Genomic DNA, 25,244 nt, shown 5'->3' with positions numbered 1-25,244 from the left:
ACCGCCCCCCCCATGTTCATTGCAGCACTATTTACAACAGCCAAGACTTGGAAGCAACCTAAGTGTCCATCAATGCATGAATGGATTGTTTTTAAATGTGGTATAATATACAATGCAATATTAGCCATAAAAAAGAGGAAAATCTTGCCATTTGCAACAAAATGGATGGACGTTGAGAGTGCTATGCTAAGTGACGTAAGTCAGACAGAGAAAGACAAATAGCGGATGATCTCATTTATGTGTGGAACCTAAGAGAAAACAAAACAAAGAAAAGCCCAAGCTCATAGACAGAACAGATTGGTGGCTGCCAGAGGCGGGGGTGAGGGGTGAGCGAAATGGGTGAAGGGAATCAAAGAGTACAAACTTCCAGTTATAAAATAAATGTCATGGGGATATAATGTCAGCATGGTGACTACAGTTAATAATACTGTATAGTACACTTGAAAATTGTTAGAGAGTAAATCTTAGAAGTTCTCATCACAAGAAAAATATTTGTAGCTATGTGTGATGACGGAGGTTAACTAGATTTATTGTGGTGATCATTTATCAATATATACAAATACTGAATCATGTTGTACACCTGATACTAATATAATATTATATGTCAGTTATAGCTCAGTATTTTTTAAAACCTGATTGGGGAAGATTCAAAAAGAAAATTGAAGGAACAGAAAGAGAGTTAGTGAGTCGGGGCAACCATTTGAAGGAGTTTTGCTATAAAAAAAAATAAGAGGACTTCCCTGGTGGCGCAGTGGTTAAGAATCTGCCTGCCAATGCAGGGGACACGGGTGCGAGCCCTGGTCCGGGAAGATCCCACATGCCACGGAGCAACTACGCCCGTGCGCCACAGCTACTGAAGCCCTCACGCCTAGAGCCTGTGCTCCGCAACAAGAGAAGCCACCACAATGAGAAGCCCGCCCACCGCAGCCAAGAGTAGCCACCGCTCGCCGAAACTAGAGAAAGCCCGCGTGCAGCAACGAAGACTCAATGCAGCCAAAAATAAATAAATAAAATAAGTAAATTTATTTTTTAAAAAGTCAATTGAATTTTTTAAAAGAATAAGAGAAACAATTCTTTTAGGGTAGAGGTTTCAGGGCTTTTCAAAAAAATATTTATTTATTTGGTTGTGCTGGGTCTTAGTTGTGGCAGGTGGGCTCCTTAGTTGCAGCTCGACAGCTCCATAGTTGTGGCATGCAAACTCTTAGTTGCAGCGCATGTGGGATCTAGTTCCCTGACCAGGGATCAAACCCGGGCCCCCTGCATTGGGAGCGTGGAGTCTTATCCACTGCACCACCGGGCAAGTCCCTGTTTCAGGGTTTTTGTATGTGCTTCTTTGTGTGTGTATCATTCAGTAGAGTGGAAATATGACTTTGAAGAAAGGGAAGAGTGAAAAAGACACAAGTGAAATTTTTAGATAGACATGATGGGCGAGCACCAGGGCACAATTTGGAAGAGTGAGATTTAGGTAGGATCACAAACAGGCCACCCATGATCTCTTGTTATGTAAGGGATAAATTGTGCTGTTTAAACCATTTTATTTGATTTTTCTGCTATCTACAGGCTGAACAACATCCTAGTAGAAACATTTCACTAAGAGACCCTAAAGGATTTTACCAAGTGAGTTATATGATTAGTAAAGACCTGGACTTGGAAAACCAATAGACCAACAGGCAAAGCAGACATTCAGGATCTTCAGAACACTGAGAGTCTCATCTGCCCTGGGAAGCCACCAGATTGAAGCCCAAAACAAGAGGGTTTCAAATGCTTTAAGAATGTATAATTTAACTCTGTTACCAATTTGTCCTACCCTAATGACTCTCAATAAAAACAAAGGGCTGAACCTCTCCCAGCAAGTACATTCATCCTGTTCTGAGGTCATTCCCCTTGAGTAAGAAGCTCCCTTGGAAGTGGGTGTGTTTTTTGGCAGGAGACAGCAGGAAAGAGTCCCTCATTCATTTCAGTGGAAGTCCCCTGACTCCAACCTAAATTCAGTGGGGCTTCCCGGAGGTGGGAAAGGGAAGCCAGTTTTAAGGATAGAGAAATGAAATGGCGTAAGGGATGGGGACTTCCCTGGTAGTCCAGTGGTTAAGACTCAGCGTTTCCAATGCAGGGGGCATGAGTTCAATCCCTGGCCGGGGAACTAAGATCCCACATGCCGCGCGGCCAAAAAAAAAAAAAAAAAGAAGAAATGACATAGGGAAATTGAGAGCTCTGCACCCACATTTCCAACAAGGAGGGTGGGGCTTCCCCACACTGCCAAGTGATGCTCCGTAACACCAACTGGGTGTCCTACAATTCAGCTCCATTCTGACACCATCTACCTGGAGAGAGCATCAGATTCCACAGTTAAAGGGTTCAGTCCTACAAAACTGCCCTCCACTTCAGATGCCAAGCACTAGCCCAGGTCGCTACCCGTGCTTCTGACTGATTGGTTACAAATTGGAGGTTCGAACAATCCCCTCTTACTCAGGATGCCAATCCAAGTCCAAGTTGTTACCTATACTTCTGAACAACTCGCTATAAGCCAGAGGTTCCCATGACCCACTTTTTGAGTTCTATTACTTGGCTAGAGTAGCTCAGGAAACTCAGGAAACCTATTTACTCCCTAGATTACCCATTTATTACAAAGGATATTAAAGGATATGAATCAACAGGCAGATGAAGAGATACGTAGGACAAGGTCCTGAACAAAGGTGCTTCTGTCATTGTAGAGCTTAGGTCCTAGCATGGTAGTACTTGTAAGCTTTCTGTTTCCCCAGTCTGGAAGCTTGCTGAACCCCCTTCTTTTGGGGGTGTTATGGAGGCTTCATTGCATAGGCATGATTGATGAACTTATTGACCCTTGGTGACTGATTCAACCTCTAGTCTCTCTCCCCTCCCCAGAAATCAGCCCCACCTTCTAGTCAAGGCACTTTGGAAGACAGTTTGGCCATTTCTTAGAAAACTAAACATACGCTTACCATACAATCCAGCAATTGCACTTTTAAATATTTACCCAAATGAACTAAAAACTTATCTCCATATAAAAACCTGCACTCCTATGTTCATAGCAACTTTATTCATAATTGCCAAAGCTTGGAAGCAACCAAAATGCCCCTCAGTAGGTGAATGGATAAATAAACTGTGGTATATCCAGGCAATGGAATATTATTCAGCACTGAAAAGAAATGAGCCATTAAGCCATGAAAAGACAGAGAAGAAACTTCAAAGCATATTACTAAGTGAAAAATGGTAACGGAAAACTACCTAACTATATGATGTTCAGGAAAAGGCAAAACGCTGGAAACAAGGTAAAGGTCAGTGGTTGCCAGGGATTGGCGGAGGATGAATAGGCAGAGCACAGAGGAACTACACTACATGATACTGTCATGGCGGATACGTGTCATTATACATTTGTCAAAACCTGTAGAATGTATACAACACCAAGAGCGAAGCCCAACGTAAACTATGGACTTCGGTGAATGATAAGGTGTCAATTGATTGTAACACGCGTACCACTGGGGGGCTGGGGGGTGGTGATAGTTGGGGAAGCTCTGAGTTGGGGGGCAGTGGGTATATGGGAAACTATGCATTCTGCTCAATTTTGCTGTGAATCTAACACTACTCTAAAAAATAAAACCTATTAAATTAAAAAAAAAAAAGAAAAGTTCAGTTTGCTCCAGTTCAGGGAAGTTTTCTTTTACTGTTAGTAAAATAGTTGCCTCTCTTTTTTCTCTTTCTGCCCCTACTGTTCACAATTCAAGGTTTTAGAATCTATCCTCCAAGTTTCTTACCATTTGCTTTCTATCTCTTTTTCTCTTTGCCCTATATCAAGACATTTCTTACCTTTGATTTTCCAGGATGCTAATTCAGATCTCCACGGTGACTTTCCTCTCCTTCAATGAATCTACTGAATTGTATTTAGTTAGGGAATTACGATTTTCAGCTCTTGAAAGTCTTTTTTGTGCTATATTTAAATGTCCTTCAATGCCTTTTTTTAAAATTCAGATTGTTTTGTCTCTTCCAAGAGCTCTGTTTATTTTGCCTCATCTTCCCCTCTCTAGTGCAAGGTCTTCAGGGAGCTCTTGCTTTTCTGCAGTGGCTCCTGGTTTCACACACCACGATGGCAGCTCCCTCAAAGGCAGAGGACTCTCGCCTGTGTGGTCAAGGTCACAGAAGCAGAGGCTTTCAGTCCACGTCCAGCTTCAAGGGCAGGAAAGACCCAGTCCACCCATTTGGTTGCCTCTTGGCCTCTTCAGGGCCAGGGAGCCCAGGCCCGCTCACAGAGAACTCACATCAACCCTCCCCCAGAGAATCCCGCAGAACCCAAAGTCCCCTTGCACCCAGCTCTCCACCAAGCCCAGCAGTTGCTTGCCTCAGAGGAAGCGCAAAGAGGCTAGAGTGGGGGCAGAGGGTAGGGGAGCTGTGTTCACTGGGGGGGGCCTTCCCAGGGTCCCAGCATGAACCCTTAGACAAACCAAGACTTCAAATACAAGTCCAGGCAGGAGCAGCTTCAGGAAGTCCCCCAGCCGTCGGGTGGTACACACTGTTCTCTCTTTGTTGTTGATGGTATTTTGTTGTATCATGATAGCCTTTCTGGGCCCTTTTCTTGTAGATAAGCCAGGAGGTCCCCATCCAAGTACTGTATGCCACGAGGCACCCCTCAGATCATCCTGTCCAGTGGACTCAGCAGGCTCTCCAAATCCATATCCCTCAAATCTAGGCTATGCATTTAGATTTTATCTTCAAAATATCTCTCGGATCCACCCACCTCTCCTCATCTCTGTCTCTATGATCTTAATGTAAGCCACCATCATCTCACCTCTGTCCTGGTCCCTACACTGGCCTGCTCAATAGTCCCCTACAATTATTCTGTCTTCTTGCAACCCATTCTGTGCCCCTGATTAAAACACTGCCACAGCACTGTCCCCTTGTTGAGCTGGCCTGGAGTGAGGGAGGCGATGCCTGCCTGACGCCCACCTGGTGACACACCCTCATTCCTTCCTCCAAGCCCGACTCCCAGGGTTCCCAATGGCCTTTTCTTTCAGAACCACAGCCTAGGTCTAAACAGATACAACCATGCTTTAGCAGTATTTTACAATAACCAGGATATTTCCATTTAGACAGTATTCTATACACTAGTTCTGTGATCTTTATAAGGAAAGAAATATGTTAGGATTATGTGGGACTTATTTTCTAACTACTTTTTGCAATTATTCAACCTTCTTATCATGAGCATATGTTTTATAATTTTTTTTAATGTGCACTAAGACAAGGAAGTGTATTACTTTTTTAGAAATGGCCAAGGCTCCCCTCCCATCTGTGCATTAAGCATTACCCCATCTTCTCATCTTTGGTTTGTTCCAGAAGTCACACCTCCCACATCCACCCCCCGCTCCATCTCTGCTTGAGCCTCATTTTCCTGCAGAACCTTCCTAACATCTCTGCGCATGCTAACCCTCCCCCCCAGTCCTATGCTCTCATGACGCAGTGCGTGTCTCTTTGCTGCAGACACTGATTTGGGTCCTGTTGCGTTGACATGATGAATATCTACCATCCCTACAGAGAGTGAGTTACAAGAAGGCATTTTACTCCCACCACCAGGCACAGAAGAGGTAACTGGTCAAGATGTGTTGAATACATGAAATAAAGATGAAATGCGCATCTGAATAGTTCTCTGCAGTTTACAAAGTGCTTTGGTACAGAGTATAACATGTGACCTTCACAACTTCACTTTGAAGGCAACATCAGCACCCCTTTCTACAGAGGACAGAACAGTTTTCTTTGATTTAGTTTTGTTTTACTCCCCTGTGGTTTTTTTAAAATGCTATTTTATTATTCCTACTCTAATCTTTATTATTTCTGTTCTTATCTTTTTTGAATTTGCTCAATTGCTCTTTTCCTTACTTCTTAAGTTGAAACTCAGCTCACTGACTTATTAAACTTTTTTAGGTACATTTAAAGCCAAAAGTTGCCCTCCATATATTGTCTTAGCTACATCCCACAAATTGGGGTAATGTTTTTGGTATTATTCAGTTTAAAATATTTAAATTCCCCATTATGATATTTTTTCAACCTAGGAATCATTTAGAAGTACCTGTTTAATTTTTAAAATACTTATACCACAAAAACTTTTTTGGATATCTTTTTAGCTTTTGCTCTCAAAATTTTGCTGTATTTTGGTCAGACTTTTTATTACTGATTCTTTGGGTTTTTTGAGATTTCTTTTATGGTCAAGTATATGACCAATTATTTTTAAATGTCACATGAGTGCTTAAAGCCTGGAATTTACTTAGGGTGACCCACTTGGGTAGAGGGCTCTGGGACTTAGAGTTACCTGAGATTTCTCTTGAGAAACATAGGTTTATAAAAGGGTTTTTTTTTTTCTTCCTTTTTTAAATTTATTTTGTTGAAGTATAGTTGATTTACAATGTTATATTAATTTCTACTGTACAGCAAAGTGACTCAATTATACATATATATACATTCTTATTCATATTCTTTTCCATTATGGTTTATTATAGGATATTGAATATAGTTCCTGTGCTATACAGTAGGACCTTGTTGTTTATCCATTCTATGTATAACAGTTTGCATCTGCTAATCCCAAACTCCCAATCCATCCCTCCCATAGCCCCTCTCCCCACTTGGCAACCACAAGTCTCTTCTCTATGTCTGTGAGTCTGTTTCGTAGATAAGTTCATGTGTCATATTTTAGATTCCACATATAAGTGATATCATATGGTATTTGTCTTTCTCTTTCTGATATACTTCACTTAGTATGATAATCTCTAGGTCCATCTATGTTGCTTTCGCTTCCTTTCTAATAACACTGTAATAAAATGGAATAAGTGTTTCTGCTGATATTAGTACATTGAGTCATTTGTGCCATCCACTGTGTTAATTAGCTGCTTTACAAACATAATCTTAGTTAACTCTTACCATACCCTTAGAGGGTATATTTTTATTAATGTACTCATTTTACAGATGAGCATACATGGCACATAGAGGTTAATCAACTTTCCCAAGTCAACTCCATGATAGAGCTCGTTCTCATCTGGGCTTATACGACTCCCACATCTGCGCTTTTAAGTACAGCCTGCTGGACCTCCAAGGGAGTGAGCTGCCAGGTCTCGCTGGGGCTGGCGCTGTGGGAATTAGGTAATCCCCTCCCCTCCAACTAGATGAATCTGAGCCCTTTTAGGCTGTGGACAGCTCAGAAAAAAAGATACACGTGATTCCAGCAGGGTCTGTTTTCCCCTGTTTGGTTTTACAACAACAAATTATCTTCTCCTAATCATTTTCAGTTGGGATTAAATCAAGTTTCAATTGCTCATTAAAATCAGAAGCAGTGTGGGTGTTAGGATGAGAGCAGCTGGGCAAGAGGCCCTTGGGGCTCCCGGCCTGGACTGCCCCTCACTGTCCCAGGTGACTCCTTCACCTTCCAAGCGACGGGGCTCTTCCCCATCTGGGCCACAAGAGCAGGAACACGCATCTTCTCTGTTTTAAAATTATACAAGCCAGGGTTGCGTATAATGAAATATAGGTAGAATAACACCATTAAGACAGAAACAGGAAGCAAAGGAAAAGAGAAAAATCAGTACACCAAAAACCTGAGTTAATATGCTCACTTTACGTGAGTTTTCAAATTCACTATGAGCTTTCTGGTGACTTTGGCAAAAAAAAAAATTAAATAAATAAATAAATAATTGCATACATGCATACATACATATATATGTATATATGGTGGGTTCTGTGATTTGAAATAACTGAAAAAAGAATGCATACCAGTTCAACAAGGGAGACTTTTTTTCTGATAGATGATCACTAAGATCCCTTCTGGCTATGGACTTTCTTTTTATTTTATTTTTGTACATCTTTACTGGAGCATAATTGCTTTACAATGTTGTGTTAGTTTCTGCTATACAACAAAGTGAATCAACTATATGTATACATAGATCGCCATATCCCCTCCCTCTTGAGGCTCCCTCCCACCCTCCCTATCCCACCCCTCTAGGTGGTCACAAAGCATCGAGCTGATCTCCCTGTGCTATGCCTGGCTGTGGATTTTATAAGTGCTCAAAGCAAATGAAATTATCTCTTCTCATTTGGTTAGACTTGTTCAGATTGCTTATCTATTATTGACTATAAACATCACCTAATGCAGATATTAAACTAACCCATGTAGAAATAATCAGCCTTACAAATAGCTAAGAAACTCAAAGCAAAGCAACTCTGAGCCAAGGCTATATAGTGAAGGGTGGTGGTCAGAATTACAGGCTTTGTAGTCAGAAAGATCTGGGATTTTTAGGAATATTAAATACATCTAAAAAGGTTACTGTAGAGCCTGGTATATATTCAGTTCTCCATAACCTATTATTTTTAAGTAATGGTGCACTTACCTTTCACTTTGGACATGCTGTAATACAAACCAACGATCCCACCATCTGTCTCATAATCCACAGACTGAGCATACTTTAAACCCAGACTGCCTGGCTGCAAGCCTTGGCTCTACCATCTACCAGCTGTTTGTCCTCAGGCAAGATCTTAACCTCTCTGGGCCTCAATCTGGGCCTCAATTTCCTTACATGTAAGATGGAGATGGGAATGATATCTACCTCACAGGATTGTTATGGTGATTAAATGAGTAAATATATGTAAAGTACTGAAGGCAATGCCTGGCACATCATAAGAGCTATATAGATATTAGCGACTATTATGGCAACAATATATGACTATTATAGCAACAAAAGATGAACTAGGCCAACAAATAAAATACATATCCAAAACACTATATATTTTGGAAGATCTTTCCTAAGGGAAAAAGAGCTAGGAATTGAGATGGGAACTTGAATGCTATTTATGTTTTCAATGGAGTTCTTGGTGGGCCATATAAGATGCCCATATTCCAAAAGCTGAGAGTTTGTGTTCTGAAGGTGAAACTATTCCCATATTTGAATAATTCTTGAAATAACCTTGGAATCCTATGTGAACATACAGAACTTTTTTCAGTCATTAATTCACAGAGACAATGTGGTCATGTGGAAATCAACTTTTTTTTTTTCCACGTAATTTACCTCCCACAATTTAATCCAGAAACTGGCCAGTTAGATAGCACTCATGTGGTTAGTGGTTAATCAATGAGATTTAATTTGCCACCTTCCTTAGAGCAGACCCACCCTACCCTGGAGACCACTGGAATGCAATGCAACCGTCAATATGTTTTTTAATCTTTCTGACTCTGTTTCTCCTTCTATATAATTGAAGGGCCACCTACATGATGAAATGAGATCACACAGGAGCAAGATTCCTCCCAGCACAGTGCCTGGCCCTGAGCAGAGCCTTGAGAGCTAGGTTTCCATCTCTCCCTTTTCCTCACAGGACGTGGCCTCTGTGGGGAACTGAGTCTTGAGGTAGTTGACCACCCTTAACCCAGTGAGGGTCTGCGGTCAGGGTGAGAGCTTAGGGGGCCGCAGGGCTTGACTCAGCTCAGACCCTTACAGATGCCTGAGTGGAGTGGCAGCCTGTCGGGTGGGTTTGGGGGGCCCGGGAGGGCCCACGTGGAAGGCGGCAACAAGGGGGAAGGTGGCCTGAGCCCCTCTCAGGAGGGTCTGCCTCGCAGGGTGGGGGGTGGGCAGTGAGGTGGGTCTGAGGCAGCAGAGGCTCCTCAGGGAAGTTCTGAAACGTTGTCTAGTGACAAAATCGCCCATCCCACAGCATCCTTACTGTTGTTTCTAATGAATTCCATGAATCTGTCAGGGTCACTGAGGTCACTTTGAAAGGAAGAGTGGAGAAGTGGGTGGCTTTCCTCTCTCACTGTTGGGTGACTAATAAAGCAATCTTGTTTTGTTTTCTGGCATGGGACTCTGTGAATATTTAAAGAAAGAATAGAGACCTTTTCATACAACCCAAGGCCTCTGTTTTCAGACTCCTCCGGAACTCCCGGGAGGACGGTACCTCCACAGCTCTTTCCCATCCAAGTGAGAAAACAAGAACGCTCCTGGATGCAAGCTTCCAGGTACAATGGAGGCGCTGACTTCATTCGTGATTTTTAAAGCATGATCTGAAAACTCCTCCAAAAATGGAGCTAACGGCCCATGTGTTCACCTTGGTCACTGGACGAAAACAGAAAAGGAGCATCTTTCGTTGAAATGAAATCCTTTGAGCCTTGGGTGCTTCACAGTATGGGAGCCGTGCTGTGGTGGATCCTGCAGCAAGAGCTGTGGTAACTCAAGAGACCCAGGAAATCACCAAAGTCAGGAGGAAACTCCAGCGAAGACAAAGGTGAAGTGTGGCCCAAGTACATTAGCTCCAGGCTGGGGGGACTTTCAAAAGCTGAGCAGGACTGAGGCAACATTGCCTGAGTTCCCAGAATTTTCCTTACCCTCCTGGTTGGGGTACAGAGCATAATTTGTGGGTCTGGAAAAAGACACATGCTCATGTCACAGTGAGAATTCCATTCAGAGCTACAGTAACCTCGGGACTGCTAAAAACAGGGTTCAAATCAAGCGAACCTACTCCTGTTGAAACCGCTATCTTGCAGCTGAAATATTCATTTTTTCATGGTCGGTTTCTAATTCATCATTACTTCTTCTCTAATTTATCATTCAAAATCACTTAAATCAGAAGTTTGATTTTGACCAATCAACAACTTCTAAAGGAAGTACGGCCTTCATCCCTCCCTTATTTGTGATTTACCACAAAAACGCCATCACACATCCAACATATCATTCAAGCAACAAATATGTATGCATGCATCTAGCACATTTCCTAGGAGACCGAGCCAAGAACAGAGTCATGTAAACAAGACACTAGCACACGAAAAGTTCAATAACAAGGCTAAACAATGAACACTGGATGTACAATGAGAAATCTATGTTTAATTCGTAAATAGTACTAAGATACAGCCTGATTTCAGTGCAGAGAATCAGCAATGATGCCTGGAGTGGGCCGGAAGTCTTGTGAAAGAGATGAATCTTGATTTGGGCCTTAAAAAATAAGGAGAAGTTGGAAAATCAGAGAGGCTAGAAGACATTCCAGAACAGAAAAATTATGTGAATAAAGGCAAGAAATCTGAGCAGCGTTGATAAAGTCTCTTAAAGGAAAGTTTTGTAACCTGATACCAGAACCAACCAGGGATGGAATTAATAGGAAGAATGTATCCCTACCTCCCCTCCTCTGCTGCTTTGCTGCTGCCCCAGGTCCTGGCACATGGGGCCAGCTACATAATTTGCAGAACCCAATGCAAAATGAAAATGCACAGCCCAGTGGGGTGGGGAAGTGAACTTCCCCTTCCCTTGGGCCCATCTCCCCAACACACAAAAAATGGGTGACCCCCAAGGGATTGCAACCTCTGTGTGGGACATGCTGGGTACCTGGTCCAGGAGTGGGTGAGAGGCCACTGCCTTGCCCTGTCCCAGATGCCACAGGGCCTGCACTTGACTCTGACCCTCCTGCACCTACAAACAGGCCCTGCCAGGAGTAGGAAGTGGCAGCGGAAATGGAGCATGGACCTCCCCCATCAACGCCCCAGGGCAGAGGGCAGCAGGGATCCCATGCAGAGGTGTGGGGAAGGGGGAGTGTGGCAGGACCCAGGCCCCAGGAGGCTGGGTGCAGGCAGCTAAAAGCCCAGAAGAAGAAATTGCAGGACAGTCAGGCAATTGTGAAGGGTCAAGTTATGCTTTGAATGACAGCATAGGTGATGAGTTCTGGTTATTCCCCTCCACCCCAGAGACCGCCAGGACAGTGGCTTTCTCAGCCTGGCTGACCCCATCCCGTCACTCTTTAGAAAAACCATCTACCAGTTAAGAGGTGATGAACAAAATCGAATCCTTTCATTCACCGTCAAGTGATTCAATGCGCAAAGCCCCAAATAACTTTAAACCTCAGGTCTTCCTGTTGTAGTTTATGTAACTTTAAGAATTTTCCCATTTTTGCACCCGTCCTTTTATTTAGTCTACCAGGAAAAGAGGTCAACTATCATATTTGCAACGAAAAGTCCTTAAGAGACATGAGTATCAATCTTTTTGAGCTCCTTCTGTCATATCCTTCCATTATTGGTGCATTGCTTAATTTTTAGATCATTTCATACCTTCCAAAAGAAATTCTGTTAATTTTTACTCACCACACCTGAGAAGATTCTGGGTGATTCTAGCTAAAGATTTGTCAATTTTGTTTATCTTTTCAATGAACCAGCTCTAAATATCATTTCATTGATATTTTCTTTTGTCTTTTTCGTCTCTATTTCTTTTATTTCCGCTCTAGTTTTTGTTATTTCCTTCCTTCTACTAATTTTGAACTTTGTTCTTCCTTTTCTAGTTCCTTGAGGTGTAAAGTTAGGTTGTTATTGAAGATTTTTCTTGTTTCCTGATGGAAGCACTTATCATTATGAACTTCCCTCTTTCTTTTATTTTTTTAACTTATTTTATTGAAGTATAGTTGATTTACCATGTTGTGTTAATTTCTGCTATACAGCAAAGTGATTCAGTTATACATATATATACATTCTTTTTAATATTCTTTTCAATTACAGTTTATCACAGGATATTGAATATAGTTCCCTGTGCTATACAGTAGGACCTTTTTGTTTATCCGTCCTATACATAATGGTTTGCATTTGTTAATCCCCAAACTCCCAATCCAACCCTCTCCTTCCCCCCCACCCTCGGCAACCACAAGTCTGATGAACTTCCCTCTTAGAACTGCTTTTGCTGCATTCCATAAGAGAATTCTAGAATTTCACTCTTTGTTTCAGTTGTCCAGAGAGAACCAGAGGCCCAGTAGCTTCCTGAAAGTGGGACAGAGCTTAAACACAAACAGAAAAGTCTTGGTTCATGGGTTTGGGGTCACCTGACACAATTCCAGGAGGAGCACCTGGAAACACACCTGAAGTTCCACAGAGGCTGATCCCTCTGTGAAAGGCTCAGAGGGGTGAGGGTCCCAGGGGGACAACACAGAATGCCATTCACCCATGAAAACTCAGGTTTCCACAGCAGAAATAAAACATATATGGCATGCTAATCTTGCCCTGTGTTGTTGCAAAGGCCTCTGACTGACCTTAAAAATACATAAAATAGACATGTTGGCCATCAGATGCATTATATTCCTGAATGAACCAAATATTCTACCGTCAATTATCTGGTACAATCAGGCTGTTAGTCCTTCAGGCTTACAATACAAAGTTTTTCTTAAGGCAATTTGAAATCATACAGTATTTTCTTTGGCTGATGTTTTCCCCCAACTTTTTATTTTGAAAAATTTCAAACGTAGTGTAAGATGACAGAATCGTACCATGAATACTCATACCCCCTTCACCTAGATGCACCAACCATTAACACTTTGTCATATTTGCTTGATCAAGCAGTATTTAACCTTAGAGGCACACGGGATGACCCTTGAGAAGGGTGACAAGAGCCTCACACAGACCAGGACACTCTGATTTCATGCCAAAAGGTGACCTCTCAGTCATTAGGTGTGTTGAGATGTCTTTGGGCCTCTCCTTGGCTGAGGCTTGACTGCTCATTCTGGATTAAGAAACGAGATTAATTGAGGAAAAGCATGAATCATACTTATGCAAATGTATTTGAGAAAATGTCAATAAATTCAGTAAATATAAAGTTTATTTTCACTTACTGGTGTCCATATTTAAAGCAAAACACTTTTTCAACATTTGCATACATCATACATTCACTCACCAAATATATATGAAGCTCCCACTCTAGCCGTGCCCAGCACTGTTCTGGACACGGGACACGGCAGCATGGTGAGCTCAGACCTCCCGACCTTCACCATAGAGGGACTGGGACTGATGACGAACTAGTACAGAAATGCCACGTGCTCTGGAGGCTCTGGAGGCAAATGCTATGTGCTCTGGAGGAAATGAAGCAATACTCGGGGTGGGTTAGTGACTCCAACTCATTCCTTCAGGGTCACAGGCCCAGTGAGTGGAAAGAGTCAGCAACCATGTTCCAGAAGCAAACAGGAGGAACAGAGGTGGGGGGAGGAGGTGAGACCAGAAATCATCAGGGCCAGATGTGTAAGGCCTCATTGCGCCTGGCAAAGAGCTTGGATTTCATCATAAATTCAGAGGAAAATCAAAAGAGGTTTTTAGACAGAGAAAGGGCACAATCTGACTTAAGTTGCAAAGGTCTCTCTGGCCGTTGTGCAAAAAAAGTGATTATAGGACCTGTAGTAGCTTCTTCAGCCTGCCATAATAAAGTACCACAAACTGGGCGGCTTAAAACAACAGAAACTTATTGTCTCACAGTTCTGGAGGCTAGAAGTCCAAAATCAAGGTGTTGAGGGAATTCTCTGGCAGTCCACTGGTTAGGGCTCCGTGCTTCCACTGCAGGGGGCACAGGTTCAATCCCTGGTCAGGGAACTAAATTCCCACATGCGGTGTGGCCAAAAAAAGAAAAAAAATCAAAGGTCTCGCTCCCTCCAAAGTCTCTAGGGGAGGAGGATTCCTTGCCTTTTCCAGCTCCTGGTGTCCCCAGGCAGCCCTGGGCTTGTGGCAGCATCGCTCCACTCTCCACCTCCATCCTTACATGGCTGTCTTCCCTGTGTGTGTGTGTTTCCATGTCTCGTCTCCTTATAAGGACACCAGTCAGATTGGATTAGGACTCACCCTAAAGATTTCATCTTCAGGGCTTCCCTGGTGGCGCAGTGGTTGAGAATCTGCCTGCCAATGCAGGGGACACGGGTTCGAGCCCTGGTCTGGGAAGATCCCACATGCCACGGAACAACTGGACCCGTGAGTCACAATTACTGAGCCTGCGCGTCTGGAGCCTGTGCTCCGCAACGAGAGAGGCCCGTGCACCGCGATGAAGAGCGGCCCCCGCTTGCCACAACTAGAGAAAGCCCTTGCACGGAAACAAAGACCCAACACAGCCATAAATTAAAAAAAAAAAAAAAATTTCATCTTCAATTGACTGCACCTGCAAAAACCCTATTTCTAAATAAGGTCACATTTAAAATTTCCAGGGGGTAGGACTTCAACATACCTTTTAGGGGGATGCAGTTCAGCCCATGGCTGGGGCACAGGAAGAAGCAGGGGACTGTTTGGGGCTCCTGCGGTGTACAGGTAGGAGAAGAGCAGCTGCGATGCCTGGGGAATGAAGAGTGGAAAAAGAGGTAAGATACAGGTTACGTTTTGTAAGTCTACCCACAAGACTAGTGGAGTGTGAGGGCAAAAAGCAATCAGGAGTGCCTTCTAGAATTTTGGATTACACTACTAGGAAGACGGTGCGGCCATTTATGAGATGAAAAAGGTAAGAGAAGGATCAAGTTTGGAGAACAAATCAACAGCTGTATTTGGAGCATGTTCAACTTGAGATGCCTTTTAGATGTGCCCATGGACCTGTCAAAGAAGCACTTGAATCTACTTGTCTGGATCTCAGGGGAGAAGTCAGGACTAGATGTGTGAATTTGGAAACTAGCAACATAGGGAGCTTCATTTTGATTTGAATTTCATCATGAGTAGGACAGCTGAGACTTTGAATGAGAATAATTTTCTCTGTCTGACTTATTTCACTCATTATGACAATCTCTAGGTCCATCCATGTTGCTGCAAATGGCATTATTTTGTTCTTTTTAATGGCTAATATTACATTGTATACAACTATCATATGATATCACTTATATGTGGCATCTAAAAAAATGGTACAAATGAACTTATTTACAAAACAGAAATAGAGTCACAGATGTAGAAAACCAACCTAACCATGGGGGAAAAGGGGGGGAGGGATAAACTGGGAGATATGGACTGACATATACATACTACTATATGTAAAACAGATAAGTAATAAGGACCTACTGTAGAGCACAGGGAACCCTACCCAATACTCTGCAGTGACCTATATGGGAAAAGAATCTAAAAAAGGGTGGATATATGTTTATGTATAACTGAATCACTTTGCTGTACACCTGAAACTGACACAACAATGTAAATCAACTATACTCCAATACAAATTTTTAAAAATTTAAAAATAAAAATGTAAAAACTAAAGTGTTTAAAGTAACCAAAAAAAAGAAAAGAATTTTTAAGTAATGATAAAGGCTAGTTTAATCATTCCGTATGTTTTCAGAGAGTCATTACTTGAAGCTTCAGAGCTAAACAGAGAACGCTGTGGAGTTACTTGCTGACAGCTTAGTTTACATCAGATATTAGGAAACAAGGTGGATTGTGTATTGCTGGCTTTCTTACTCAGCAACTTGCAAAGCCCTGAATTTGGTTATCAATCAAGGAGAAGTAAATCCTGTGTGACATGAACAAAATTTTTCCATATTTTGAACAATTGTTCTTAAATCCAAAATAATCCGGACTTCCCAGGTGGCACTGTGGTTAAGAATCCACCTGCCAATGCAGGAGACACGGGTTCGAACCCTGGTCCGGGAAGATCCCACATGCTGTGGAGCAACTAAGCCCGTGTGCCACAACTACTGAGCTTGCGCTCTAGAGCCCGCGAGCCACAACTACTGAAGCCCGTGCATCTAGAGCCCGTGCTCCGCAACAAGAGCAGCCACTGCAATGAGAAGCCCGCGCACCACAACGAAGAGTAGCCCCCCGCTCACTGCAACTAGAGAAAGCCCACGTGCAGCAACGAAGACCCAATGCCGCCAAAAGTAAATAAATAAATAAATATTTTTTAAAAATCCAAAATAATCGTATAAGAAAGAACGTGGCTCCGTTTTCTGATGTTTGACTGCTGACAGCTTTTAAGCCTCATCCCTCCTGCTGCCCCCTCCACCCACATGGAATAAAAAAGCCCGAGGGCTCCCTCTTTCGGTCCAGGGGAGAGTCAGACCACAGAAGCCTTTTCCCATGCCCGGAACGTCACCCCAGCCCCGCCCCAATAAACCCCAAGCCTGTCTCTCTTCCTTTCTCTCTCAAGACATTTTTGGACCAGCTTGGGAAGCCTATTCCGCCCTCCCCAAAAGCCTCGTTATGTGGGTAACAAACTTCTCATACACCCTCCTGGTGTGGGTCTGGCATCATCAGTCTCAACATCAAAATCCAGTTCTGCGTGGGAGTCCATCCCACTTGCTCAAAGTGGCTACAACAAAACCCAGGAATCAATCATAAAGTATTGTTTAGAGTAGAAAAGAAACATTTAGCACTCCAATAGAAAAGACAGAAAGCAGCTGGGAACACTAATGAAACAGTGTCCAATAAAATAGCTGAATCCACAAGACAGGAACCCCACAAGCCTGGGACCACTCAGACCCCGACCCCCTTTGCGGAGGGAACGCAGAGCCGCGCCAGCAAAGCTCGGATTAAGAGCTGGCTGGTAGCTAGCCGTGTTCCAATTCTACAAATCAAAATCTAAATTTGAAAGAGAAATGTTAGTAAATTATAGAAATTTGCCTTACGTGTTTGGGGGCCAGAGGATGGGTGGGGAGGCCCAAGAGATGGAGACAGGGTTATGAAGCACAGAGTATGAGGTACAAAAATCACATCGTCCAACTTGTGGAATAAGACAAATGATTTTATTACCTGGAAAGCATATGTCTCTGTGGTTTAAATAATGTTTTTTCTAAACCACTTACTGTTTTCAGGCTAAGCTTTCTCAGAGTCAGTAATCTCTAAACATGTGTAATATCTTGATTCTACACCCTGCTTTTTGTACTCCTTTGGAGGAAATATGCACCAGATTACAGAAAGGCTCATCCAGGCCAGGGGTGGGGAGAGGGGGTCTGGTATAAAGGTCTCCACAGAGAACGTGAGAAAACATAGCCCTTGTGTTGGTGCAAAAAAAGGGGGGAAGGGCAATCAAGGAACTTTGAGTTATGCTGTAGGAAGGCTGAGAGAGCTGAGTTCCAGCCCTGCTTCCATAACTGACCTTAGGAAACTCATTCAACATCTTGATTCCTCAATTTCTCCTCCATAAAACAATGAGGTTCAAGTGGATGGTCTCTAAGGTCTGAAATCACTACAGTTCCGTAATTCATGGCCTCTAAGCCAAAAGCGTCAGGCTGAAAAAATTGCAAAGAGAGGAGACATGGCCAGATTCAATCCCCTTCCAGCACGACTTTTTTTTTTTTAACCTGTGAATCCATCTCAGTGAGATTCCAAGTCTCAGACCCTACAAGGTCCCCCAGTAAATCCTGGGGGACCAGCAGCCCCTGTTATTTCCGGGGCTGGAGTCGATGGGTGCCAGCCTCCCATCTCTGCCACACACCCCTTTGGAAACCCCACCAGTCACGAGGTGAATGGGAAATAACTCAGCCCTTCCAGCTCCTGCAGATGTCGTACGGGGTTTCTCCACAGGAGCTGCCAAGGTGCTAAGCTCCTCTCTGTAGTTTCAAGTGGCTGCTCTCAAAGAGCCCCAACAAGAGGAGGGATGCGGTGAGGCCAGCCCCAGTGACGGAGCAACCGTAGCCAAAGCCGACTTAAACCCACAGAATGTGGACCAGGAAAAGGCTGGTTTCCTCTCCGTTTTGAAGGCATGAGAGAAGCTCCTGAGAGCCAAGGAGTCAAGCTAAGAATGCTCTGAAGAATCTGTATTTTAATATTTTCTACATCATGCTGTTGACCAGCCAGCCGCCTGGCACATCTGTTTCTAGCAATGAAACCATTCGTGGAAAACACTCTAGCAAATGCTCTGCTCTCCCCTCCGCTTGAATCCCCCCCTCAGGTCACTCCTTCTCCTCCAGGACCCCAGAAAAACCAAGACAAACGTGGCTGCCTGTGGTGAAGATGAACTGAGCTAGGTTCTATTGACTCAAGGTAAGACTGTGCAAAAGTCACCACTAATTTCCATCTAAGCTGCATCCAGTTATACCAGGAAATAGAGTCAGGCTTTGCCTCCTGACATTATGGCTTTTTCCCTCTTGTGCCAAATCACGAGCCGTGATCTTCCTCCTCGTGATGGATATATTGTTATGGAATGAGCTCCTCCCTCTTCCCTGAAAATGGAGAGATCTTCCCCCCAGTTTTTAAGCCCTTTTACCCCTCCTCTTGTCTACGAAGGTCTTCATCCACATGGAGAGGGTGACGGGCCTGGGAAGCTGAGGGACGTCACGCCTGGCCAAAAGAAAGAGGACTTTCACTTCCGATTACAAGATACACCCACAGGATTAGTGTTTCCCTCATGCTATTTACATAATCCGAAGAGCCAATCAAATATGGAAGGTGTGTTCAGTCTTTGGGGAACTAGGATCAAGAGTGAGAGATGTCCCTCTGGCTTAAGAGGAGCCCATGGTTAGCAGGTCACCTCTGATGAGAAGTTCCTAGTCCAGAAACACTGCCCCCCTGCGCGCGCACACACACACACACACTCGCTCTCACACACATCACGCAGGAGAACAAGCCCATGATTTGTACAAGAATGACAGCATCAGGACTTCCGACAAATAACGACAGTTACTCCCACTTGCCCTGGGCGTTGCCAGGTATTGTGCTGGTCATTCCCCTCTCTGGTCCCAGATTCTTCACCTTGGTCCCTCTTTGCTGCCCCTCTTTCCCCAGCCCTGACACCCACATCCAAAAGTCCCCTCTGATAGATGTCAGTGCATTTCCATTCAAAAGGATGGATAGTGTGACTGGGTATTCCTCATATTTGGACTACAGGTTTTCTAGGAAAATACTGGTCATATGAAAATGTATCCCTAAAATCCCAAGAACAAAAAAATTGGTGAACAATACCATTTAGGCATGTGAACGAGTGATAACCTTAGCTTTTGCAAAGTCAAAATGTATAGGAAAGAAATTCATTCTTATAACTCTTAGTGTCCCCATTTCACGGGTGGGGACATTGGGACGGGACAACAGTGAAAGTAACTATTTGTATGGCTCCAGAGATTTGTCAAGTGTGAGCGTAAGGCTGTGTTCAAGTCGTCCAAGTGGGAAAACCTGAAGGCCACGCCTGCAAACCGTGCACTGCAGACAGAGGCCAAGTCATTCATCATGCACATCTGTCTAATCCGCACTCCTCAGAAGATAGAGTTTTAGGGTCATCAAGGGAAATTTTTATTTTCTGAACCGGAGCCAGAATTCTCTTTAGGGAGGGAGATATCCTGACGAGTTGCTTTGAGTAGAAGGTGAAATATCTGCTCAGAGGAACCTGAGCCACCAGGACAGGCTCAGCAGGAGGCAGTGGGGGACCCAGGAGCACTGTGCTCCCAACCAGCGACCAGTGGAAGAGAGAAGAGGGGAGGGGAGGAGAGGAAGCAAGGATGGGGGTGGGGAGGAGGCAGAGCCAGAGGCAGTGAGATGGCAAAGGATGGGGCAGCCGAGGAGCAGAGCAGTGCAAAACCCCCCCGGCTGGAGGCTGAAAGGGCAGTAAGGGTGAAAATGTCTGACATCAAATACCATATGATATCGCTTTATATGTGGAATCTAAAATACGACACAAATGCGAATTCCCGGGCGGTCCGGTGGTTAGGACTCGGCGCTTTCACTGCCTAGGTTCAATATCCGGTCAGGGAACTAAGATCCTGCAAGCCGTGCAGCACAGCCAATAAATAAATTAAATAATAAATAAATAAATAAAATATGACACAAATGAACATATCTATGAAACAGAAACAGACTCACAGACATAGAGAACGGACTTGCCAAGGGTAGGGGGGAGGCTCAGGGGGAGGGAAGGATTGAGAGTTTGGGATTAGCAGGTGCAAACTACTATATAGAGGGTGGATAAACAGCAAGCTCCTACTGCATAGCACAGGGAACTAGATTCAATATCCTGAGATAAACCATAACGGAAAAGAATATGAAAAAGAATATATAGGTGTATAACTGAATCACATTGCTGTACACCAGAAACTAACAACATTGTAAATCAACTATACTTTAATAAAATTTTTTAAAATGTCTGACATGACTTTTAAGTTCTGTGCTGTAGTTACTCGGGTTAAAATTGACATAAGTGTTTTGAATGTTTCAAATGTTATTCATTCTCTTCCTTCTGTCAGATCTCATCTGGCTTTCCAACCCCAATCACCCCTGATGGTACACACCTGATTCTGTCAAACAGGGTACCTTGGTTCCTTCCGGTGTAAGACTCAGTCTGTTTCACATTATAACTACCCCTTTCCAAATCCTTCCTCACACCCTATTTCTCCTCAGCTTCTCCCCAGTGGTATCTCAGGCCTGACTTCATGACCCTGTGCGTGTGTGTTTGTGTGTGTGTGTGTGTTCAGTTGATGAAAATGCCTGTTCTGGTCCTCATAGCTGCTATGCTGACATCTTGAGGACATGCTTCTGCATCTACTGCCAGGGTCTCAGAGTTTTTAATGCTCTGATGTGTATCGTGAAATCTAGCCCTTGACAAAAGTGCTCATTGGCTGGCAGGGGCACTGCTGGTCCTGCTCATCAAGTTCTCTCTCCTTTAACGTGGCTAATAAGCCTCCTTGGAAGCCTGACGTTGTCTTCAGAGTCATTAAAGACCACGCATGAAATATCAGCCTCTGGCAAAACTAACTCCAGATAGTTCCCTATTAATAAGTATGGTGTAACAGCCCCACTGGCAAGGGATAAAACTAATTGCATGTAAATGACTAACTGGTCTCAGTGTAACTGCGACCTTGTGCAGCTGAGCCCCGAGGAACACAAGGTGCTTTCTAGCTGGAACACTTCAGAACTTAGAGACTGTCCTTGCTGTTGAATTATAAAGAGCTTGTCGCACTGGATTAACGTCCCCCATGTTCCACACTCAAACGTAGTCTTAGCTAGAAACCTCAGTTAGGACACCCATTGCCCTGCAAGCCCAGAATGATAATCTATTGCCAGAAACCTGGTTGGGTTTTCCAGAAAGAGCCAATTTGCAGATTTAGGGATGCCTTATCTTCCTCTGATTGCCTCCTAGCCTCTTCCCCGTTCCACTCCACCAGATCCTTCCAAAAAGGAGGAAACGAAAGCTCTTACAGTCCACCAGAGCAAGCCTTCTGATTCCTTACGCATCTCAGGTCTGCAGTAAATATTTGTGGCTAAGAAAGATGCTGAAAACTGCTGCCCTGGACTAATCTCACCCTCATCAGAACCAGGTGAAGAAAAAGGGAAGGGAGAGGGTACTAATTTTAATGTGTGCCAGCAGTGCTGGGCAGTAGCATAGCGTAACTTGTTAGTTTATTATCTCTGTGTTACAAATGAGAACATACAGGCTCAGAGAGGCTATTGAACGTGTGCATGATCACAGCAGTAGGAAGGCTACGATTTGAACTCGTGTTTCTGACACAGAAACGTGTGCTATTTCCACCAGATCCATTGCTCTGTGTGGTACTTGACTACAAGGCAAATGAAAAAAGAAGAGGTTTTTTAATAGACACCTTGATCAGACTGAAGAAGTTCCCTTCTGTTCCTAATTAATTGACAGATCTTATCATAAATGGACATTGAATTTATCAAATGCTTTCTCTCAGTCTACTGAGATGAAACTATGTTTTGTTTTTGTGTGTATATGTGTTTTTTTAGTTTGTTAACATGGTGAATTACATAGATTGATTTCCAAATTTTATAACAACTTTGCATTCCTGGAAAAAATTTATTATATTCCTGGCCATAATATATAATTCTGTTTATATGTTTTAGGATACCATTTGCTAAAATTTTGCCAAGAATTTTTACAACTATTCTCATGATAATATTCTTTCCTTATAGTGTCTTTTTGTCATTTTATTACTGTTTACTGTTTATTAAAAGGTAATGTTAAATAACATTGTAAATCAACTATACTTCAATAAAATTGTTTAAAGAAACTTTTTTTAAAAGGTAAGGTTAGCCTCATAGGGTGACTTATGAAGTATTCCCTTTACTTCAATTGTCTGGAAGAGTTTAGGTAGAACTGATATAATTTTTTCTGCAAATGTTTGTTATGATTGATCAGTAAAGCATCTGGGCCTGTAGTTTTCTTTGTGGGAAGGTTTATAACTACAAATTCAGTTTCTTTACTAGACTTAGGACTATTTAGGTCATCTATCTCTTTTTGAGTGAGCTTTGGTAGCTTGTATTTTTCAAGGACTGTATCCATTTCATCTAAGTTGTCAAATTTATTGGAATAAGATTGTTCAGAATAGTCTTTTATTATCCTTTAATATCTGTAAGATCTGTAATGATATCACATCTTTCATTTTTTTATATTGGCAATTTGTGTCTGCTATCTTTTCTTCCTGATCAGTATAGCTAAGGTTTATCAATTTTATTGATTTTCTCAAAGAAGCAGGTTTTGGCTTATTAATATTCTCTATTAATCTTCAAGTTTATTTCATTAATTTCTATATTGTTTCATTTCTTCTTCTTACTTTGAGTTTAGTTTGCTCTTTTGATTATTTGTTTGTTTCCTAAGTAGGAAGCTGAAATCATTGATTTGAGACCTTTCTTCTTTACTAATATAGGCATTTAGTGCCCTAAATTTCCCACCAAGTACTGAATTAGTGGCATGTCAAAAATTTTTATATGTTGCATTTTAATTTTAGTTTAGTGGAAAGCACTGTCTAATTTCTCTTTTGAATTCTTCTTTGATCCCTGAGGTTTTTTTATAAGTGTGTTGTTTAATTGCCAAACATCTGGGAATTTTCCAGAGATGTTTCTGTTATTGATATCTAATATAATTCCATTATGATCAGATAGCATATGTTGTATAATTAGAATTCTTTTCAATGTATTGAGACTTCTTTTATAGCCCCATATATGGTTGATCTTAGTAATTGCTCTATGTGCACTTGAAAAGAATGTCTACACTGTTGTGGTGATGTGAAATGTCAGTTAGGTCAAGTTGGTTAACAATGTTGTTCAGGTCCTCTTCTATATCCTTGCCAATTTTTTTGTCTACTTGTTCTATTCATTACTGAGAGAGGGACATTGAAATCTCTGACATGATTGTAGCTTGGCTATTGCTCTTTGTACTTCTACCAGTTTTTGCACTATACATATTTAAGCTCTGTTATTAGGTGCATAAACATCTATGATTATAATGACCTCTTGATGAACTGACATCTGTATCATTATGAAATGACCTTTTTTTTAATTTACTTTGTTCTGAAATCTACTTTGTCTGATATTAATGTAGTCACCCCAGCTTTCTTTTGATTGGTGTTAGCATGATATATCTTTCTTCATAGCTTTACTTTTAACCTATTTGTAAATTTATAATTAAAGTGTGTTTCTCGCAGATAGCGTAAAGTTGTGTCTCACTTTTTATCCAATCCAACAATCTATTCTCCTTAATTGAAGTATGTATCAGTTTGCTAGGGCTGCTGTGACAAAGAACCACAAAGCAGGTGGCTTAAACAACAGAAATTTACTGTCTTACAACTTTGAAGGCTAGAATCCAAAATCAAGGTCTCAGACAAGGTTGGCTCTTTCTGAAGGCTGTGAGGGAAGGATCTATTGTTTAATTTTGCATGGTTTCTATTTCTGTGCCTTCAATCTTTTCACTAAACTGTTCTTCTGTAATGTCTAGTTTGTTGTCAGCCCCATCCAGTACATTTTTCATCTGAGACATTGTAGTTTTCATCTCTAGAAGCTCTACTGTAGTCTTTTTTATAACTTCCATGTCTCTAACTTTCAAGCATATATATAGAAAACAGTAATATCAATAATATTAATCTTTTAATGTGTTTGTTCATTCTAATCTGACTATAGTCAGTTCTGGGTTATTTTTAATTGACTGACCTTTCATCATGAGTTGTGTTTCCCTTTTTCTTTGCATGCCTGGTAATCAGGTGTCACATTTTAATTAGGTGTCACATATTTTGAATTCTAATCTATTAAGTAGTGTATAGTTTTGTATGCCCATAAATATTCTTGAAGTTTGTTCAGAGACACAGTTAAGTTTCTTAGAATCTGCTTGATCCTTTTGGGTCTTGCATTTAAGCCTTGTCAGCCAGGACCAAACCAGTGTTTGGTCTAGAATTAATTATTCCCCACTATTGTAATCAAATCCCTCAGAATACTCTATCCAGTTCTCCATGAGTTGTGAGTCTTTTCAGTCTGGCTAGAGGGAAGAGGCATTATTCTTGGCCCTGTGTGGACACTGGGTACTAGTTCCTCTAATCCCTTCAGACAGTTCTTTCCTGATCTCAGGCATCACCCATCCCTGGCCTCAGCTACATGGGATAGTGTGAAGGCAGGAGAACCCTCAGACTCTTCCCAGCCTCATGAAGCTTTGTATCTGTTGGCTTGGCATGTCTGGTATCACCCCATAAGTAGACAGAACTTCTCCTGCCACAGTTAGACCATTTGACCTACAAACCCCACCCCACCCTCTATCCTATTTGCTTCTCCGTCCTCACCTTCAGCTGGACAAACCCCTCTCAGTTCCTTG

The 25,244-nt window shown here is 42.5% G+C and overlaps 1 protein-coding gene and 1 pseudogene across 2 annotated transcripts in view; both read right to left on the bottom strand.

The window, feature by feature from the left end:
* LOC309667378 (coiled-coil domain-containing protein 86 pseudogene) overlaps positions 1–25,244 on the bottom strand; it is a 307,112-nt pseudogene that overhangs the window by 173,089 nt on the left and 108,779 nt on the right. The gene's annotated exons all lie outside the window — the stretch shown is intronic.
* The window catches only part of LOC309667293 (uncharacterized protein), a 94,298-nt gene that overhangs the window by 30,043 nt on the left and 39,011 nt on the right, over positions 1–25,244 (bottom strand). The window contains exon 3 of the mRNA XM_082475678.1: positions 14,982–15,085. Coding sequence (XP_082331804.1) covers positions 14,982–15,085 — 104 coding nt within the window. The remainder of the gene's footprint in view (positions 1–14,981; positions 15,086–25,244) is intronic.

The sequence above is a fragment of the Balaenoptera physalus genome, assembly GCF_965194825.1.
Source record: "Balaenoptera physalus genome assembly, chromosome: 9".
Lineage (NCBI taxonomy): Eukaryota > Metazoa > Chordata > Mammalia > Artiodactyla > Balaenopteridae > Balaenoptera > Balaenoptera physalus.
Note: the sequence above shows the minus strand (reverse complement) of the source record. Positions and strands in the feature narration are given on the sequence as shown.